The 19004-nt window shown below is 58.2% G+C and overlaps 5 protein-coding genes across 5 annotated transcripts; 3 read left to right on the forward strand and 2 right to left on the reverse strand.

The window, feature by feature from the left end:
• Nucleotides 1-1210: 1210 nt before the first annotated feature.
• Nucleotides 1211-1989, forward strand: GGTG_00714 (hypothetical protein; the record flags this gene model as incomplete). The annotated part of the gene is made up of 2 exons (XM_009218465.1): nt 1211-1419; nt 1890-1989. The coding sequence occupies 2 exons, from the start codon at nt 1211-1213 to the stop codon at nt 1987-1989; spliced, it is 309 nt and encodes a 102-aa protein (XP_009216729.1).
• A 1313-nt stretch (nt 1990-3302) lies between these two features.
• GGTG_00715 (hypothetical protein) lies at nt 3303-6446 on the reverse strand. The gene is made up of 5 exons (XM_009218466.1): nt 5940-6446; nt 5662-5867; nt 5402-5589; nt 4763-5334; nt 3303-4702 (listed from the first exon to the last, which is right to left on the reverse strand). The coding sequence occupies exons 1-5, from the start codon at nt 5959-5961 to the stop codon at nt 3822-3824; spliced, it is 1869 nt and encodes a 622-aa protein (XP_009216730.1). The 5' UTR covers nt 5962-6446; the 3' UTR covers nt 3303-3821.
• Nucleotides 6447-7549: 1103 nt separating this feature from the next.
• Nucleotides 7550-9721, forward strand: GGTG_00716 (hypothetical protein). Its single transcript, XM_009218467.1, has one exon. It carries the CDS (start codon nt 8048-8050, stop codon nt 9356-9358), a length of 1311 nt encoding a protein of 436 aa, XP_009216731.1. The 5' UTR covers nt 7550-8047; the 3' UTR covers nt 9359-9721.
• A 790-nt stretch (nt 9722-10511) lies between these two features.
• Nucleotides 10512-12380, reverse strand: GGTG_00717 (hypothetical protein; the record flags this gene model as incomplete). The annotated part of the gene is made up of 3 exons (XM_009218468.1): nt 10512-11108; nt 11279-11545; nt 12213-12380. 3 exons carry the CDS (start codon nt 12378-12380, stop codon nt 10512-10514), a joined length of 1032 nt encoding a protein of 343 aa, XP_009216732.1.
• On the forward strand, nt 11777-19002 carry GGTG_00718 (hypothetical protein). Its single transcript, XM_009218469.1, has 2 exons — nt 11777-18175; nt 18255-19002. Exons 1-2 carry the CDS (start codon nt 12844-12846, stop codon nt 18296-18298), a joined length of 5376 nt encoding a protein of 1791 aa, XP_009216733.1. The 5' UTR covers nt 11777-12843; the 3' UTR covers nt 18299-19002.
• The last annotated feature ends 2 nt before the right edge of the window (nt 19003-19004 follow it).

Genomic DNA, 19004 nt, shown 5'->3' on the forward strand with positions numbered 1-19004 from the left:
CCGTACCCGGTCCCCCCCGCCCCCCCCCCCCCCCCCCCCCCTCCGTTCGATGTGCATGTGCCATGGGATATACCCGAAGGCTTGGCGCAGGCCGGTCAAGAGGATAATCGGGGCAGCTTCCCGCTCCTCGGCCAGCCAGAGACAAAAAGTCTTGAGCCGGCCCTCCACCACCGCTGCTACCGCGGACCCCTGTGGGCCTCCTCTTTTTGTTGCGCACGCCCCCGAAAGAGGGGGAAAAAGCGAGATGCAGCAGCAGCAGCAGCGACGGCGGCTATGGGCAGGCCGACATGGGCTGGTGGAGGGGAGTGGGGGGAAGAAAATAAGGCTGGGAAGCAGAGCTCGGCCTCTCTCAGGACAAAGGGAGTCAAGACAGGCACAAAAAGATTCTGCAAGTACCCGTGGCGCTAGTCCTCGCGGAGGGGCGGGCGCGCGGTTCCATTCGTCGGTTGGGACCTCTCACGCCGTGGCGGGTGGGATCCACGCCCATGTACCGAGGAGGAGCGAGTAGGGCAATGCAGGGAGGGAGAGGACGAGAATGCTACCTGGGTAGGTAGGTAGGTAGGTGCCGACCTATGCACCAAGTGAAGAAGCCAGGGGGGAAGGGCTCACCGACTCACACCACCACACCACCCTTGGCCCCGCCAATACGCCCCCGTCCGGTTGCTGCCCGAGTGTTGACGTTGGTTCTCGTGCTTGTCCACATGACAAAAGGACCTGGGCGGGTGCGTGTCTTGGAGGCGGAAGGCTGCGTGCCTCGGTGCATGAGCGTCGACCAGCATTGCACGCATGGTCCGCCGTGCCAAGCCCACATTGTCCGACCAAAGGAAAGAAGGGCTCTTTTTCCTAAAGACAAAAGGAAAGGAGAGACTGGCGTGCGAGCCAGCGTGTGTCGTTGCCGTCCTCGGTTGATTAGGCAGCCAAGGAGGTGGTTCTCTGGCCAGCCAGTGCAGTCTGTCAACGTCAATGACACCACCCACCCCCACCCGTTTAATTCACCAACGATGCGCTGTCAATAGCACAAGCTCCCATAGTAATAGCAGTCCCATGAGGTGCTCTCTAGCGGTACGCCAACTCTCCACACAGCTTTGCGTTTCCACTCCCTAGCGCAGGCTGACACGCACACACTCACACACACACTCACACGCCCCCGCCTTCCCGACATCAGATATCATAAATCAAATACACGATAGACGAGCCCGGGTCTCAAAATATGACCGATCATCTGGATCTCGGGATCCGCATCTCGACCTCTCCGGAACACGAGGGTTACACTGTCAGGGCTCGATTTCGCAGCAAGGAAGAAGAAGAAGAAGAAACAATGATTTCCCGCGCGGTGGTGGCGCAGCGCTTGGCACCATGGAAGCGCAACCACAGCCTCGGGACGGGCGCGCCTCTCGCACCCATGTTCATGCACCTCTCGTTTCGCTTAAGCTCTTTCCACCACCATCCCTCACTAGTTCGTCGTGGGTGTCCAGGGCAGACAGACACACGCACACACCACCACCACCACCACCACCACCACCACCACCTGCAATTTTCAAGAACCCCGCTCGGTGACAAGAACTGCGTAGGTAGGTACCTAGGTAGCTAACAGTCCGGGCCGTCAGTAATAATGGGTCGGATGAAGGAAGGAGGGGGTGTCGACCTCGCATGCCAGCTACGTGTCTCCCTGGGTGAAGCAACCGAAAACATATACACGAAAAACAAAACATGGCATATCTACGCATACTAGCTTGTGATTTCCCAAATGACCATGTGCATCAGAACGTAGGTGCTTTACTCCGCACCTCCTTCTCTCGCCGTTGTCAACCTCCACATCGCCCTCGACTCCTCGACTCCCTCCTCCCCATCCATCCTCGCCAACCTCCGCTAACCGAGTCCCTCACCAGTCTCTACGGCCACAGAGCGCGCGACATGAGCACTCCTTCAGTCGGCCTCGCCCCAGGCCGGGCGGGCGCGCTCGTACTCGCCCAAGCAACCAAATATTGAACAGCTGGGCCACCGGGGCCACCGGGCTTGTTCTCTCCCCTGCCTGTGACCCCTGCCCACCGTAGCCAAATAAGCAAATCCAGTTCCGAAAATGCTGGTTGGAACCCGGACGCCTGAAGCTTGTTGTGTGTCTGGCTTATGCATCCAGCTTCTGTAACCACCAGTTTGCTACCTCTTCCTGATTGCTCCATCGTTACCTCCCGTGTTGAACTCCTGGGTCGTCAGCCTAGCCATAAGCCCCTAGGTATCCTAGCCAGCCCGGCTGCCCAGTTTAAACCTTTTCATCTGGGCAACGCACCGCCGTTCCGACCCCTGACCTCCCTGTTCATCCTCCGATCTGCTCAGCCCTTTGCCATCCGCTCGTTCCTTCTCTCTCTCTCTCTCTCCCTTCTCCCTTCGTTTGGCTTTCGTCATGGATACAGACGGGCGCAAGCTTCGCGGGCCGGTCCTGATCGACCAAAGCCCTGTCTTTCTTTACCCCATGTCTCCGATATTGAAACCAATATCACGTCTCACCCAGATCTCTTTCCGGTGCGGCTAGATCGGAATGAAGGCGGTACCACAGGGGACAGGGGCCCACGGCACTCCCCTAGTACTTTTCTTTCTTCTTTCTATTTCCCCGGTGGCCGTGCTCCTCTCCTCTCCCCCTAGTCTCAGTCATCGGGGCCTTCTCTCAAGCCTTCATCATACCGCCCCATCTGTTTCTTTTTATCCTCCACCTTCTCTTTAGCTACCCTGAAATACTCAGACCTCTCGAGGCCGGCCTGTCTGTGCCTGCCGCCATGGAGTCGGCCCGGACAAGCGGTACAGCCACCCTCCCCTCGGAGGATACGATCCGGCAATCATGTACTTCTGTCCCTCGCCCCACGCTAGCTCGTATCCTCGACACCGCCACTCCGATCGTAGATGTCTGGGTAGTCGGCGAAACGCCCCCTACCCACCCGTTCAACCCCCCATGCCCCCCTTCAAACAAACACCCGGTGGTCGCCGATCCGATCTGAGACCTAGATACAGGGGGCGGCATCAGATAGCCTCTCCATGATATCAGAGCCCTGGATATGCACACGCTGTGCGACGTGCACCGGGTAATGTTATGACCGCTATGTGGCTGCAAGGACCTAGGCTTTCCAGACGTCTTGTCAGAACCGTTTCTATTTCTGTGCTGTCCATCATCCGATGGCGTCACTGGGCAACGATACCTTCGTATTCTGGCCATGGCTATCGGGAGTCTTTACGGGTGCTCACTCTCTAACTAGCAGCTCAAGAGGTGACGTGACAGACAAACATCAAGCCTCCATTTCATCTCGCAGCCCAAGCACCTTGGTCCTTCGTGCCACCTTACAAACATAATAGATCGCATTGAAAGAAGTATTGTCTGCCTAAGGTAAGTCATGATTCATTCTCCATGTACTCCATACTCCACCGAACATCGCACCTCCATGGCAAAGTGAAGTCCGAAACCCTGTCGTCACCCTGGATTTCCACAATTCCATCCATCAAAAACACCAACGCAACGCGAACTTGACAACGCACAACAAACCCACAGCGAGAAAAAAGCGCGTAGCAGCATAGTACAGAGGGAAGGAAAGTGAAAAGCAGTGCAATCTCGCCGCACTTCTTGTTGTGTCCTTATCCATCGAAATAACGCCCGCCTGTTCCGGAGAGAAGCTCCCGTTGGATCACGAGGGCGACTCGTCCCGTCTGATGAAAGCTCTGCCAGGTTAACGTGACAAGGCAGAGCTCGCCGGAACAACATGATACGATAAATGCAAAGGTAAGGTCATTCAGGCCGTGTGAAAACGGAATGAAAAATGACACCAGCTCTTCGTGCTTCAGAACGCGGGGCACGTAGCTGCCAGGCTGCCGAAAACGACGGCGCCAACAGTAATGCCACCAATGGCGGCAATACCCACACTGCTGGCGAATCTGCGTAGCCTCTTGATGGGCCTCGGTTCATCCAGGCTCACGTTGCTCTGTTCAAGGACGGGCAGGGCAAGGGCTTGGTCGAGCGACGGGGCTTGTGGCGGCGCAGGGTTGGCTTGAGCCGAGTGGCTATCCTGATGGTCTTTGGGACCTCCGCACCCCATCTCGCCAAGCTCCTTGTCAGACGCCTCCGATATCTCGGCGGCCTTGCGTTTTGCAGACACCCTTGGTTGTTCTTTGAGCCCTGTTGCAGAGACGTCCTGCTTTTTCTTCTCGTAGGTGAAAGCGCTGTTAACGCTCTCGTCGTTGAGAAGGGCACTGAAAGGCCCGGTTGGTTGTGTCAGCAAGGGAAGGGGCTCCAGTTGGCCGACGAGCGACTGGCTGATTATGGGGCCCGGGATTTGCCGGTTTGTGTTGATGAGTTTCTCCTTGTTGTCCTGTCGAGCAGCAAGGAACTCTTCATGCGTGTGCACCGGCGCCGGTACAGGGGCCGGTGCTGTAACCGGCGCTAGAGCTGGTGCCGGCGCCACCATGGGCCTGCGAATGAGAGCCGCATCCGACGGGGACGGCGCCCTCAGCGTGATCGCAGATGGGATATTAACCTCCACGTAAGGTGGCTCGACCTGGAAGGGAGTGGCCGCTGGACGACGTGTCTCAACAGCCAGGGAATTGGAGGAGGTTGTCTGGAATAGAGGGGAGTAGGGCCAGACGCCAACGCCAATCATGTCTTCGACGGATTCGGAGTTGTCGTTGTCTGAGTCGGAGTCCCATGCATACAAGTCATGAATTTCTAAACAAGTTAGAAGGGAAAAGTAAGACATCTGCAGAGGTGGGTGGGGGGCGCACGTACCTGATCCAGAATCGTCCTCGCTCGACTCCTGGTCCGAGTAGTCCTCGTCATCCGACGAGGCCATTTCAGAATCCATTTCGGCTTCCATTTCGGCTTCCATGTCGACTTCCATGTCGGCATCCATGTCGGTGTCTATTTCCAGCTCCGAATCAAAGCCAGAGTATTCGCCCGTCTGCTTTCCGACCTCTCCGTAGACTGCATCCGCCTCCTCGTCGCTCAGCACAGTAGGACAACCAATTTCCTCGTGGGCCGGGGATATGGTATTAGAAACGGCAGAGCCAATTTCGCCATTGAGAGCACCCTCGATGACGCTCGGCCGAGTTTCGAGACCAGAGGTGAAACCGCTGACCTGGTCGTCCGTGCTCTCAGAGGGCGCCGCAAATCTCTCCCGGCTAGGAGATGGGGCAGCCTCCGAAGTCAGATCGATGTGTTTCGACAAGCTGGGAGAGCACGCCGCTTCCGATGTCAAGTCGACGATGTCGGCGTCCTCCCCCTGCGTCAAGTCGACATGATCGGCCTGGGCGTCCTCGTCTGCTGAATCATCTGGGACCTGGAAAGTTACCGGTCCGCATCTAGAAATCCCATGTCAGTTAATGCCACAAGCCTAAGAATATTCAAAGATGTTATATGTGGACAAACCGGCTCGTAAACTCGTATCCGAGCTCCACGGTAATCGGGGTAAAGGCATCGCGGTCTCGGTTGATTGCGATGCCAAACCGGAGTTTATCTCCCGTTTTCACCGCGTGCTCGGTGTTTTTAGTGATTGGATGGTCGGACCCGTTCAGGAAGGTGCCGTGCGTCGAACCGACGTCAAGGACTGCCAGAGTCTGCGAGAAGATTTCAGAGTCAGTTTGCCACCGGTGCATTGATTGTTTGGACGCTATCTAGAAGGAACTCGCCTTGGCGTCGACGTCGGCAATGAGCTCCGCATGTTCGCGGCTCATTACGGGCGAGTCATAGAGCGCATTGTTATCTGCGGCCACACGGCCTTTCGCCTGCGTCTTGGAGGCTCGCCCGAATCGGATTATAGGGTTTTGCCTTGTGACTCGGATGAGCCGCTGTGTGTTGGTAGCGGACTTGCTGGTATCGGTCAAGGTGACCATCACTACGAGCGACAAGTCAGTCTTCGGGCTGCGTGGAAGCTGGTGGGTACGGAGGGTATCGGAGCCGGGCTTACAGTCGCTGTCCGATGAGGCCATCTTGTGGTCGGGACGGCAAGACCTAGAATGCAGACGCACCCATTCAAGGGAGCCGAGAGCGTCGCGGGGTCGAGGTGCCCGGGCAAGCGGTTATCGCGGGGGAGGATGGGGTAGGTAGTTCCGGATGGTTTGGCGGAGAGGCGAGGTCAAAGGTGGGGTTGAGGCCGTGTTCCGTCAGCCGCCCTTGTGAGGCCAGGACAGGACTGGGAGAATAAGAGATGAAGAGATGGCGACTGGCGGCAGTGAAGCCCCGACACCAGGAAACAGCGTGGGCACAGCCAGCGAAGGTGACAGGTATTGGTGGCGGTGGTGAGTATGGTAAAGTAGGTTGGTGGTAAAAGAAATATGGCAGTGAGAGTTCGGGCGGGCGAGGTTTGATCAAGCTCAAAGTTAGGTACTACAGCCACGCTGCGAATCCGCGAATCCAGGCAGCAGGAAGCTGCGACCTCAGGCAGGCAGTCCGCGCAAAAGGACGTCAAGTACTGTGGAAGCGGTAGATAGGCGGAGGTAAGTGCAGGACCGACCCGCAGATAGAGGTCATGAGCTGGAGAGGGAAGGTGGGGCCCTGCATTGGTGGGTCCCGGAAAGCGTCACAGATGGAGGGGCAGCTGCTGAACTCCCGGCCCATTGCGCCCACCCGCCTGAGGTACCCTTGCCACGACCTCCTCCCCCGCACCGAAGTTCACAGTACTGAGACTCCATTCGCTCACTCGCTCACCTCGCCGCCCGGGCACTCCACCAGACAGCGATAAACAGCTTAAACAGAAGCCGGGCGGCAATGGAGGAATGGGTGCTGCAAGGGAAGGAATCGGATCTCGGATTGGGTTTCGAATTCCTGGGCTCCATGTAAACACCCAAGAAGGGTACGAACCCCATGCAGGTTCAAGCAAATATTTGAAGCCACTGCCTCGGCCACTGTGCAGTCGAAGCCTGCCCATTCCGTAGTTGAACGAGCGGCAGCGTACCACTTCAAACCTATCGCCTCTCGGTTTAGCCATCGGCCTTTCTCACGTCGCCTTAGTCCCGTTGTGTAGCATCATCCATCCACGTACAACCTATTGATGGCCTCGAACGGTCATTGATGTGATGGACGGGCACACCCAGCACAATCGACGGGCCTGTTTCGTTTCCAAATTCCAACCGACACTTGGGGTAAGCTCCCTTTGCCCCTGCGCAGCTTGGACTCGGAGCCTCGCTCTTGTCTGCCGCAAGCCCTTGGACTCGGAATAAAGATATGATTCCCAACCCCGCCAAAAGGGTGCGCAATCTAATACCTAGGTACCTAGTGCCTAGGTAGGTAGGTAGGTAGGTAGACAGCTGCGACGTGCATACACGGGCCCCAGTTAATCCCGAGGGGTTGCCAGCCTGCGGCCCCGGATCCGGAGTGTCGGACGAAGAGATCAAATGTTCGTGGACAACTCCGGCAAGGGCGCATTGGGCTAGCGCGGGATATGCAAACACTCAAATTCCATCTGACAGGGGGCTCGGTCAGGCCACATCAAAACTGGGGCGCCCCGTGGGCTCCCCACCTCACATAATAACCATCCCTCTCCTTCTCAGTGGAACATGCTGCCGCTTTCAGAGGGGGCGAAACAAACCTGCCTGTCCATCCCGCCACATCACACCAGCTTCCAACCACGAATCATCACACAACAACTGCTCTCGTGGTTTTGCTCAAAAGGACTTCCTGCTTGCGCGCCGTGTCGCAAAATACCATTCGAGCTCACCCATCCTTCTGCCGCATAAGACGCACAGTCATTATCCCATATGTATTATCTCTCGTCGAATAATATCCATCTGACCCTAGATTCGGTCTTGTGACGCAATAGGCATCTCCGTCCACTTTCAAAATTCGCCGCTTCCCACTTCCACCCGCAACTTTCGAGCTTGCCCCTGCGAACCTTTTTTACCACCGTACTGGCGAAAACCACGCTTGCGGCTCCTAAACCCTCACGCATCGCCGCAGACACGAGAGGCAAATACCACAAAGCTGTGCCCCAGACGGCACACAGGCTCGTCGTCGACCTTTTCTGTATTTTCCCGTCTGTTTTTGCGCCACTATCAAAATCTCAGGAGCACCGCAAAAATGCAGGACTTGCGCAAGAAGACACTGGTGGAGAGCGGCAAGAAGGCTTCCAGAAAGGCACGCGGGTCTGCTGCCCAGACACCCAACACTTCTCCCGGAAACTCTCGCCCAGCCTCGCGGCCAGCCTCGCGCCCTGCGTCTCGGTACGCGTCAGAAAACGATGAAACTAGCGATTCCGATCTTGACGACGTCATGACTGCAAGCACCAACTCTGTCTCGGAGCTTGACACCCCCGAGTCGTGGGAAGAAAAACTTCGCGGGCGCATCGCCGAACTCCTGGCGCCGGGAAAGCGCAGCGGCACTGGCCGGACGACTGTGCTGGGTGATTACGCCCATCACTTGCGCTACCATCCCGCTGACAGCGTGGTCAGCAAGTCTATGGCCAGCATCCTGCCCTCCCTTGTTAGAAGCATCCGGAGCGCCAACTCAGACGAGCAGGTCCTTTCGATGAAGGCACTCGCCGTCACCGCCTTGACGTCACCTTCCGATGACATCTACGAGACGTCATTCCCGGTACTGAAGCAGGTCTGTGAGGACTCTGAGGAGGAAGCCGTCAAGGTGCAGGCGCTCTCCACGATGGGTGTCGTGGTGGTGTATGGCGGTGGCGAGGAGCAGGACATGGACGAGTTCCTCGAGTTCCTCACATACGTCGCCGAGAGCGACGGCAACCACATCGGCGCACCCGACAGCGGCATAGTGGTGACGACAGCCATGAAAGTCTGGGCTTTTGTGGCAACAAACCTAGATAACCCCTCATCGCACAACGAGGAGGCTCTGGATGCATTCGTCGAGCAGCTTGAGAGTACAGATGCCAATGTGCGATCATCGGCTGGCATCAACATTGCCTTGCTCTTTGAGGTTTCGCGCGAACTCGAGGAGGAGGGCAACGGCCAGTCCTTGAACCTGTCGGTCGATCCAAAGTACCTCGTCAAGCGCATGAGGGAGCTGTCCAAGGGATCCAAGTCGATTTCCAAGAAGGGCAGAACTCAGGTGCGGAATGACCTCGCCAGCGTCATAACCTCGATCGAGCTCGGAAAGGGCCCGGGCTGGTCGGCCACCAGCCGCCCGGTATCAAACCCTCACACTGGCGGATCTAAGGAGGTGGATCAGGGCGATGAAGTCGAGGAGCTCGGGTACCGTGAAAAGCTCAGGATCAACAAGGACGAGATATACGTCATCGAGTCATGGGCCGCCAAGGTCCGCATTGAGCTTCTACAGGATGTCCTCAAAGGTGGCTTCTCGACACACTTCTCTGGAAACGAGGTAGTCAGGGAGACACTGGGTGACCTGGAGCTGTTTCCCGATTCCTAACGTGCCGAACGGTGCAAGTGGCACCCGTGTGCAAAACAGTTACCTTGCGAGACCTGGCACGTGAGATGGAGGAGTATGGAGTCTATCGGTTTCTCTGCGGTGTATTTTTCTCTTTCAGTACCTTTCTTGTCTGACCCCCCATTTTTGGTCAGTTGTACATATCCACTACACCCACCCTGAGTTTCAATTGCCGGACACTAATCGGGGGGATTCTCCTTCTGTGACTGCATGGGCAACGGCTTCGGTAGAAAACAACCGCATACACGGTGTTTTACACTTTGTCGAGAGGATTCCGGCTGTGCTAGACGTATAGTAACAAATAACCCCACTAATGACATTAAAGTATTCGAAATCAATCTTGAGTATTTTCCTGGCCGGCTATGCTGGGATGGTGACCGCCGTGCACCAGACTCGAGCCGGGCCTTGGCTTAGAAAACGAGACACCCAGGTGCAGGACGATGTGGGACGAGTCGGGACATATTTTGGCAGCGAGCGAACTCACGAGGCTTGACAGAAGAAAGGCAAGATGGTGAGTACCTAGACATGCGCGATTTTGAGTATCGACTGTTTAAACAAGGCTACCACCAAAATAAAGTCACGCGAGAACCCCAGAAGATCTGGTTGACCTGTTTGGCAGAAGATTTGCCATAATGTGCAACCCCGACACATTTACAGGCCCCGGTGGTTATAATTATTGGGTTGCTGGGACGACTCTATTTCAGGAAAGGAGTGGGAGAAGGAGCCTATATGAAAAGGAGGAGAGTCTCAAAAACAGGAACAGGAGCAAAAGAGGGACACGAACAGAAAAGGAAATAAAAATAAAAGCCCGAGTAGGGTTCAGATTTATGGCAAAGGTATATTGATCTGAGGCTAATTTCTTATAACCGTGCTTTATAAACCCCCAGGATAGTGCATTCGGAGGGGTTTTCGGGCTGGAACTTGGAGGGAAAGCCAGGTCGACGAGCTCGGCAGTGAAGCCCTGATCCACACGAGAAATGCCAAATACGCGGACGTATGAAGGCATGGTATTACAGGGACGACATAGGAATACGAGAGGGCATGTTACGATATCACGAACTCTCAATGTGACACTGTATCTTTTTTTCACGTCTCAGGCTGTTCAAATCGAGAGAGCCGTGTTCCACTACGTGCATCACACAGAGGGACGAAGATTGTGCAGCAGGTAAATGCCGAGCTTTGGGTGCCAGAGTGGGCGAAATTGCGAAGGGGCGTTGTTGAAAATTGCCGGAACGGGAGCGGACATGAGGCTGAACCATGGCCGTGTCGTGCTTGTGGTTTTCTCTGCCGACGGGGGCTTTGCGTGTTCGATGCAGGCGGCAGACAGAGCCGTCTCAAGGCCTTCTGTTCCTTGCGCATTCTGGGGACAGGACGTGGGATGGCTGGTGGCTGGGAGCTCGGGCAACCAGCCACGGCGCGTGTTCGCCCCGGCCAGTCGGTGGCCTGTCCTGGTCACCAGCCCACATCGAGGGAATTTCCCAGGTCCGGGGTCAGCGATCCTCATCCAAGCGTGGTCCCACGCCCAGCCAATGGAGCAGTCAGACAGGGAGGACGTCGGTGCCACCTCGCGGACTCTGTCCCGGCGGGATTCCCACTTGCCTCCTTCGGTCATGGTTGATGTCTTGTTCGGCACCGCTGACGGCGTGATCAGCCAAGTTGGGCGAGAGCCTTCTTCAGAAAGGCGTGCAAGGGGCGCGAAGCGAACGGACAGGCCAGGCTGGATATGGTAAACCTCAATATCGGGCAATGTTAGCAAACGCTGACTTGATTAGCGCAGCGGGAGGGTAGGCTGTGACAAGGGCAAGCTCAGGCTGGGCTGACAGCTCCTAGGACGTGCGATAGGAAGCGCTATTCTAACAACATGGTCCATCTTGTCATGACTTTTTGCGCGCGCTGTGCGACTTCTTGACCCCTGGCCTCTCCCTCGCGCGCATCCCTTCTGCCCGTAATGAACGAGGCGGCGCCATACTCGGATGCAGATTGATACCCGATGGTGATGGGATCAGAAGAGAAGAGGACGAGGAGATTGGAGCTTGTCCGATTATTCCTTGAAACATGCACGTTGCGCGCACCTGCAGCCCTCTGCAGCTTCAGAACCAGTGCTTTATTGGCTGCGGGGGTGCCAACGCATCCATCATCCTGCCCTCCTTCCGCCGTCCAGCCGCCGCACTGCGTTGACCCATGTGTGTGTGGGACTCGTGCTGCCCGGATGCACGCACCCAAGAAGGCTGGTAGGGAGGACGAGGTGCATGTAGGTACCCAAGTATCTCCCGCGTGCCCAGGAAGAGGTAGGCAGCCAGCCCGACTGGACTCGAGTGGAGGAGAGCTGGCTGTTCGCCTGGCACCAGGGTTACATGCAAGCTCTCTCCCTCTCTCCCTCACTCCATCTCTTTGGCCCCATCGTAGTGGGCAGTGACTGGTGAGCCTGGCAACAATACAAACCCCCGTTATGCTTCGAGGACGGGACGGGACTAGTCACTTGTCGTCGCGTTGGATGCGACGGGAAACAAACTTCTAGAAAGATTACCTGTAGAGAAAGGCGGACGAATATCTTCTTGTCGCGGCTGCTTCCTGGATTGACCATCGCAATCGCAGCAAATCGCCTCGCGCGCGCATTGCCAGCACAAGCACAGGCCAGGTTCAGCACATTGCGCCTTCCCTACTCGGTGCTGAGGCCTCGGGATCGAAGGCCACCCCAGCCACTCGTTGCTCGACAACCGGATTCGCCTGCACCTGGCCCTTGACCGCTTGCTGCGGCTAGGCAGGCACTGCGGCGAAGCACACGCGCGACCACTCCAGACCACGCCGTTGGAGAGCACAAACGAGAGCCAAGCACCGGAGCAGGGCACCGCATATCCAGCATATCCCACCTGCGCAACTGGTGGGCTTTGGGTTGGTTTGCCTTCTCCTCTTCTTGTGCGTGGTGGATGCCAATGTATGTGTGTGCGTGCGTCTGCTTTCTTGCATCGGTTCGCACGCGCGGCGGCACTCCTGACTGCTGCATGTGCGCCCGCCTCTTAGCTCGGGCCTGACGAGGTTTGCCTCCCCCAAAAGCAAGCAGCGACTGGCAGGAAGCGCCCGCCCGCCTCGACCTTGCCGGCTTGTCAGTCTACCCAGTCCAGTCTGCCCATACCCAGTCTACCTATCCTTACCCTTCATTTTCTGCCACATCCTATCGACCCATCCAACGCCTGATGCATCGCGACAAGTCAATCAACCAAGACTGTCATTGGTAATAAACCTGCCTGCACCTGCCTGCATCTCACCCGTCCCACCCCAACCCACCCCAACCCAGCCTCTCGCCTGCCGTCCTGAGAGCGTTGCCACGCTCCGCCGGCGCCCAAGGACGAAAAGCTCCAACGGGACAGGTCGGGCTTGGGCTGAATTGGCATCGCCTGCGGGGAATCAACAGGGAAAAAACGCAGGCCCGCCACCCAAATTGAGCTGCAAGGTCTCCACACTTCACAATGGGTGTCGTTGATTCCCAGAAAAACGTCCCTCCCCTCCCTGCTCCCACCGAAACAGAGACCACCGCCCCGAGCGAAGTCTCGGACTACGACTTCTCGCCGCCCCCCGAGAACAAATCCCACTATTCCCTACCAGAGGACGGCACCCCCGTCACCATCAGGACACGCCACAAGGCCAATCGCTCTCAGACCTCGCTGCTGATCGAGTATTTCGAGGGCCCCAAGGGAAGCACCGCCTCGGCCAGTGGCGGTGAGCGGAGGCCCAGCGTCCGCGTGCGCCTGACCCCTTCCAAGAGCCGCAAAGACGGCCACATCCAGGTCACCGAGACCAAGTCGAGTCGCAGGACCTCACAAACACACTATCCCAACGACGCCACGCTGCCTTCCCGACTGCACGAAGGCGACGCCGTCTCGGTCCTCAGTGGCGAGGGCGAGGACGCCTACAGCATGGACTCTTACGCCTCGGCCACCGAGGAGTCTAACGTCTCTCGCCAGCCCATTGAGGTCGAGATCGACCATCGTCGCCGCCGACGGCCTGCTAGCCCACTGATTCCTACCAACGATAACAGCAAAGTCTCCTACCAGCCGAACACCGGCTCGGAGATCTCAGCCATCCCCACCGACAGCTTCCTCGACGGCTCAGGGCCGTCGTCGGGTTCTCCCGTACGGACGCGCGACAAGAGCCCTTCACGGACTAGCCATGTTCTCGGTGGCGCTGCCGCCGGGCTGGCTGCCGCCGCAGCCGTCGACAAGGCGCGGAGTGGCGGCCGAAGCGAATCCAAAGAGCGACCTGTACTCCCGAAAACTCGGGATAAAGAGCGATCGGACCGCAAGAGCAAGGGCAAGAGTCGGAACAGCAGCGTAAGCGAGAAGCGAGACAGAGACGAGGATAAGTCTACGCGGCGAAAATCAAGCCGCAGTCAGCATGATGCCAGCCACTCGGTCGCAGACTCTAGTGTGGTCTCGTCGACCATGGCACCGAGCCACCGGTCGCAGGACCAGCAATCGGTGCGCTCGGGGGCCTCAAAGTCCTCAATCAACAACCCGAAACTTCTCGACGCGGTGGAGGATGCCATCCGTCGGCTGATCCTGCCCGAGCTCGAGGAGCTCAAGCGAGAGAGGAGTCAGAGGTCAACACACGGTCGTCGCAACTCGACCGCATCCACCAGCGGCACCTCGGTGTCTCGAGATGATGTTACCAGCGCCGCAGACAGGCGAAGGTCCGGTGGGAGTGAGCGCCATGGTCTCGGGCCCAGGGACAGCATTGGGAGCAAGAAGGCCAAAGAGACGCGGAACAGGGAGGCGCGCAACGTTGTCGTTGAGAGTCCTGCCCCCAGCGAGTCACAAGAGTCGGCCCTGGAGTCGATGCAACAGGAACTAGACTCCACCCCTGCCCGTCGCGACTACAGCATAAGGGCTGCCGCTGCCGGTGCTGTCGCTGGCGCACTTGGAATTGGTGCACTCAACAACACATCTGCAGCACCTGCGCGAGAGCAACGCAAGCGTCGCCGTGCCGAGGCGAAGAACCGCGCAGCGACCGGATTCGGCGAGGACTACGACGACTCGGAGTTTCAGCAGACTGCCCCGATGCCGCTGGGCAGTGAGATAAACCCATCTGAACTCACGAGGCAGTCGATACTGTCTGCCGACACAGACCTTGAGCGGCCCCATTCGGCAACCGAAGAGCTGACACCTGTCCGCGAGGTGGCTGGTGGCAGGGGGATGGTCGGGGACCGAGCTGACGAAGAGTCCAGCACCACGCCAACGCAGAAGCCTGTGGCAACTCTTGCAGGCCTGGGAACCCAGCACATGAATGTTTCTCATGGCGACCTGAGGGCTTTGCCGCGGACGGGCAGCGCTGTGGGTGCAACCGAGTTCGAGACGGACGAGTATGGTCGCAAGTATCCCATTAACCGTCAACAAGAGTACGACGACTACGATGAGGCAGAAGATGATTATCAGTATGACGACCAGCAAGGCTTCGAATACTACGACACCCAGCACGTACCGGCTCCCCTCAAGTATGAGCCATACGGCGTGGAGCGCCGCGGCCTCAGCCCTATCCCCAGTGTTTCGGGATATACGGAAGGCGGCAGTGAGGTCCAGGCCCGAGATTCACGGGTAACTCACACAACGAGTGGCTCGCTGTCGTCTCCTGGGAAGTCGCCTCGTCACGACCATTTGCCATTCTCAGCGGACTCGGAGCTCAGCAATACCAGGAGCCGCGACTTCGAACACGATGACCGAAGCGTCCGGAGCTCTGCCGTCGGCTACAGGAACCCGACACTCACCGAGGACAGCGACCTCGGTGCTGATGTTTCGTCTGGCCAGGCTGTCCGCGGCATTGTCGCGAACCCCAATTTTATTCATATCCCCTCGGCGCTCGGGGTCGAGTCGGCCGTCGCTTCTCTCATAGACGGATCGATGCTCGATGGCTCCGTGCTCACAAACAACTCTGGGCGTGGCGGCCCCAGCCATCAATACAACGGCGACCGCGGATCCATGGCAACGCTGCCGGAAGAAGGCTCCTATGGTCGCAACACCCCCGATGCCCGTTCTATTAACCGCGACACCGCAAGGGGTGGGACGCCTCGCTCGATGAACTCGCGCACATCAGGTGTCTCGCATGATCGCGGCCAGTCTAGATCCGCCGGGTTTACTGGTGAATATGAGCTCGACCAGTTCGGGCGCAAGGTTCCCGCGGCATCTCAGTCCGCTGAGCGCCAGTCCCCAACAGCGTCTGAGGCAGCCATCACTGGAGCTGCCTTTGCTGTCGCTTCGGCTAGGCTTCGGGACGCCGCCAAAGAGAAGGGTATGCAGACGCGGACCGAGGATGCAGAGGAAGAGGATTATGCCCTCGACGGCCCTGGGGTGCAACGCAACAAGTCCTTCAAGGAGCGGACCATGGACGGACACCGCCCCGCCAACACACCTATGCACAGCGTGGATCGCCTGGATGAGTTTGAAAAGCCCAGGATGGGTGCCAGTGGTGTGCCAGATCTCGATGATCCCGAGCCAGAGATGGGGTTCTTCGAGCCGTCCATCATCGAAGGTCAGCTCGATGGGGAGGATCAGGAGGACAGCTGGGCAGGCCAGAGGACACCCACCCAAGAGCGCCGTGTGCCGCCCCAAGATGACAGCTTCAGAGCCGAGGCTGAGCGGTCTGGCCACAGCTTTGAGAAGGCCACCACGGCCAAGGTAGCAGCCGGAGCAGCCCTGGCAACTGCCGCTGCCTTGGCCTCGTCTCACAGCCGCCAGCCCAGCCAGGACCATGAGGACTGGCAGCGAAGCTCGGATGACCGCAAACGGGACACTCTCGTCACGAACCCCTTCGAGGGCACCAGCCCGCAGGTCAACCTTCCGGGGCTCGGCAACGAGCTCTTGGGCAGCGCCCCCCCTGTGTTCCAGAACCCCGGTTATGGTGCTGGGTTCGCGACGCGCAGCCCAGTTGGCCACAACAACAAGGTCGATGAGGGATACATCTCGCAGGGTGCCAACGAGAACCAGGAGATGAGCAGGCGCAAGGGCAAGGGCGTCGAGCTCTCGCAGCCCATGAACGCCGACCTGGACGACCCCTTCTATACCTCCAAGGCGTCGAGGCACATGAGCGGTCTCTCGCAGGGCATGGGCTCTCCCCTCTACGACCCGTCGACTGGTGCGGGCATCGACCGCATTGAGTCCAAGGACATCATTGCCCTGATGCAGCACCTCATGGTTCGCGATGCGCAGCGCAGCGCGAGGGACACGGAGATTCTTATGACGCTTGTCCGGTCCGCGGCGGAAATGCGCGAGTCGTTTGAAAAGATCAAGCACATGATCGCCGACTCGGAGGATGTCATCATCCGAGAGGTGGACGAGAACACGGAGAAGACGGTCCAGCGCGTCATCGGCGGACCCCGGCCATTCCCAGGTAGCGCACCCAGGTCCTTGCAGGGAGGTTCCCAGGCCGGCACCGACGACATGCCGACCAAGAAGCAGAACATGTTCCGGCGGGCGCTCAAGGGTCTGAGCGCCAAGGGCAACAACGATCTCGGGAAGATCGAGGACATGCTGATGCAGCTCCTCACCGAGGTCGACACCCTCAAGGCGCAGACGGCAGGCCACAGCATGGGAGCCAGCCCAACGCGCGATGGCGTGCGGTCGCCCTTCGACAACCTGCAGCCCGCAGTGCAGTACGAGCACGACCGTGGCTACGAGCCCGAGGGACACGCTGGCACGTCGACAGCCAGCCACGCGAGCCAGTCGGGCCACTTGTCTATCCCCTCGCAGTCACGTGGCGTCTCGGGAAGCAAGACGGGTTACGAGCGCAAGTTTTCTGACCACCGCATCAGCACCGTTCACGAGGCGAACGAGGACGAGTACGACCACCAACTGGCCGACCGGGGAGCCGCGCTGGGCTACCACCGCGACGACCAGTACGACACCCTGGGGATGCACCACACGCCGGAGCGCAACGATATCCCGCGTAGTGGCTCGGTCCCCGTGGCGACGCCACCTCACCCGGTACTGCCAGCGCAGGCGGCCAGCAACGAGAATACACCTCACACGGACAAGAGCAAGAAGCACAAGTCGTCCAGCTCGTCCAACTGGTTCCCAAAGATCTCCCGCTGGTCCGAGACGACGGCGTCGAGCGTGGGAAAGGTCTTCCGCAAGAACAACGCGTCTCGCTCGGGGTCCGATCTGGCCTACGACGGGCAGCCAAACACTGACCCGTATGGTGAGGACAAGCTCCACACGGGCTTCACCCAGGAGGACCTGCGCGAAATGATGCCCGAAGACCCGAAGTACAAGGCCCATCGTGACTCTCTCAACCTCAGGCACCCTCAGCCACGTCCTGGACAGCAGTACCAGGTCGCCATCGAGACGGGGGCCGAGCAGTTCAACACTCCCCATTCGCCTTACTCGGCCGATTGGGCTCATTCGGCCACCAGCCTGAACCGCCTCCAAGGGAGGGATAATGCGCGTCCCCAGGACCCGCAGTTTTGGGGCTCCTCGCCCGCGCCACTCGCTGGCGCCGGGGACGCTGGGGATAGCTCACCTCTGGGGCCCCCGCGCCCACCCAAAGAGCCGCTTGATGAGTCTCAAATGGGTCAAATGACGCCGCCAAAGTCGAGCCGGGTGAGCAAGCTGCAGAAGACGGCCCCGAGCCCTCTGCCTTACCACAGCGTGGAGAGCGGCTACGGCACGGGCACCCACGGTAGCTACCACGGCAGCCCCAAGCTGGAGAACAGGAACCTCAGTTCCGCCCTTGGCAACAACGCCCCAACTCGTCGACCTAGCGGGCCCAGGGCCATGACCCCCAAGAGTGAGGATGACAGACGGCGCAAGCGAGGTAGGTTTGCCATTTTCCCGGGCAGTATGGCGAGACCGTTTCCTGTCCAATATATGCTAACCATGCCCCAACCCAACAGACACCTTCGGATCCCTCGCGTCACAGGAGTCTGAGACGTTTTAAGAAGTACCAGCCTTGCTACGCTGCCTTCTTGTGTTATTATTATTATTTATTATTCCATCCAACGCGTTCATTACGGCTCCACGCTCACGGATGTGGCTACTGGCTGGCCGACCCCAGCAGTTTAACGAATCTCCCTTCGATGACGCTTGCCTTTCTTTTGATTTACGTTCATACCCTCTTTTTTTTGGCGAAGATATCCCCAACTTTTCAACCTTGATATTCTGAGACGTGCGATGGGAATTTATCGGCTGGTCGCTGTTTGTGTGTATTTCTTGTTGCTTGAACCGCAAGCGTTGTATAGAGTGTCAATGTTGGATCTCCCCCGCCGAGCAGCTGGGACTTGGTGGCGCAAACAAGGTGGTTTGCCGTCCTATACACACAAAATCAAAAAGAGAGCGAGACAGGGCGGAAAAGGGTTTCTTCTTCTTTGATTATCGGCAACGGGGGTGGGATCGAGGAAGGGGGCTCCAGGGGCGCGGGGACGGAGGGATTGGTGATATATTTACATTACACCCCGCGGTGGAATCGCAGGGGAGGCACCGCTACCCTCCTTTGACAGCCTCACATGTTGCACACACAGGTACATAGGTAGGATAGAAATTCTAATCAAGACAGTAGCGGAGGGATTTCCATTTTGGGATCCCATGCTCCTGTTAGCGATGATTATGACTTCAGTTTAAGAAGACATTGTGATAATTTCCCGCTC

This window comes from Gaeumannomyces tritici (genome assembly GCF_000145635.1).
Source record: "Gaeumannomyces tritici R3-111a-1 unplaced genomic scaffold supercont2.1, whole genome shotgun sequence".
In the NCBI taxonomy this organism is placed as follows: Eukaryota; Fungi; Ascomycota; class Sordariomycetes; order Magnaporthales; family Magnaporthaceae; genus Gaeumannomyces; species Gaeumannomyces tritici.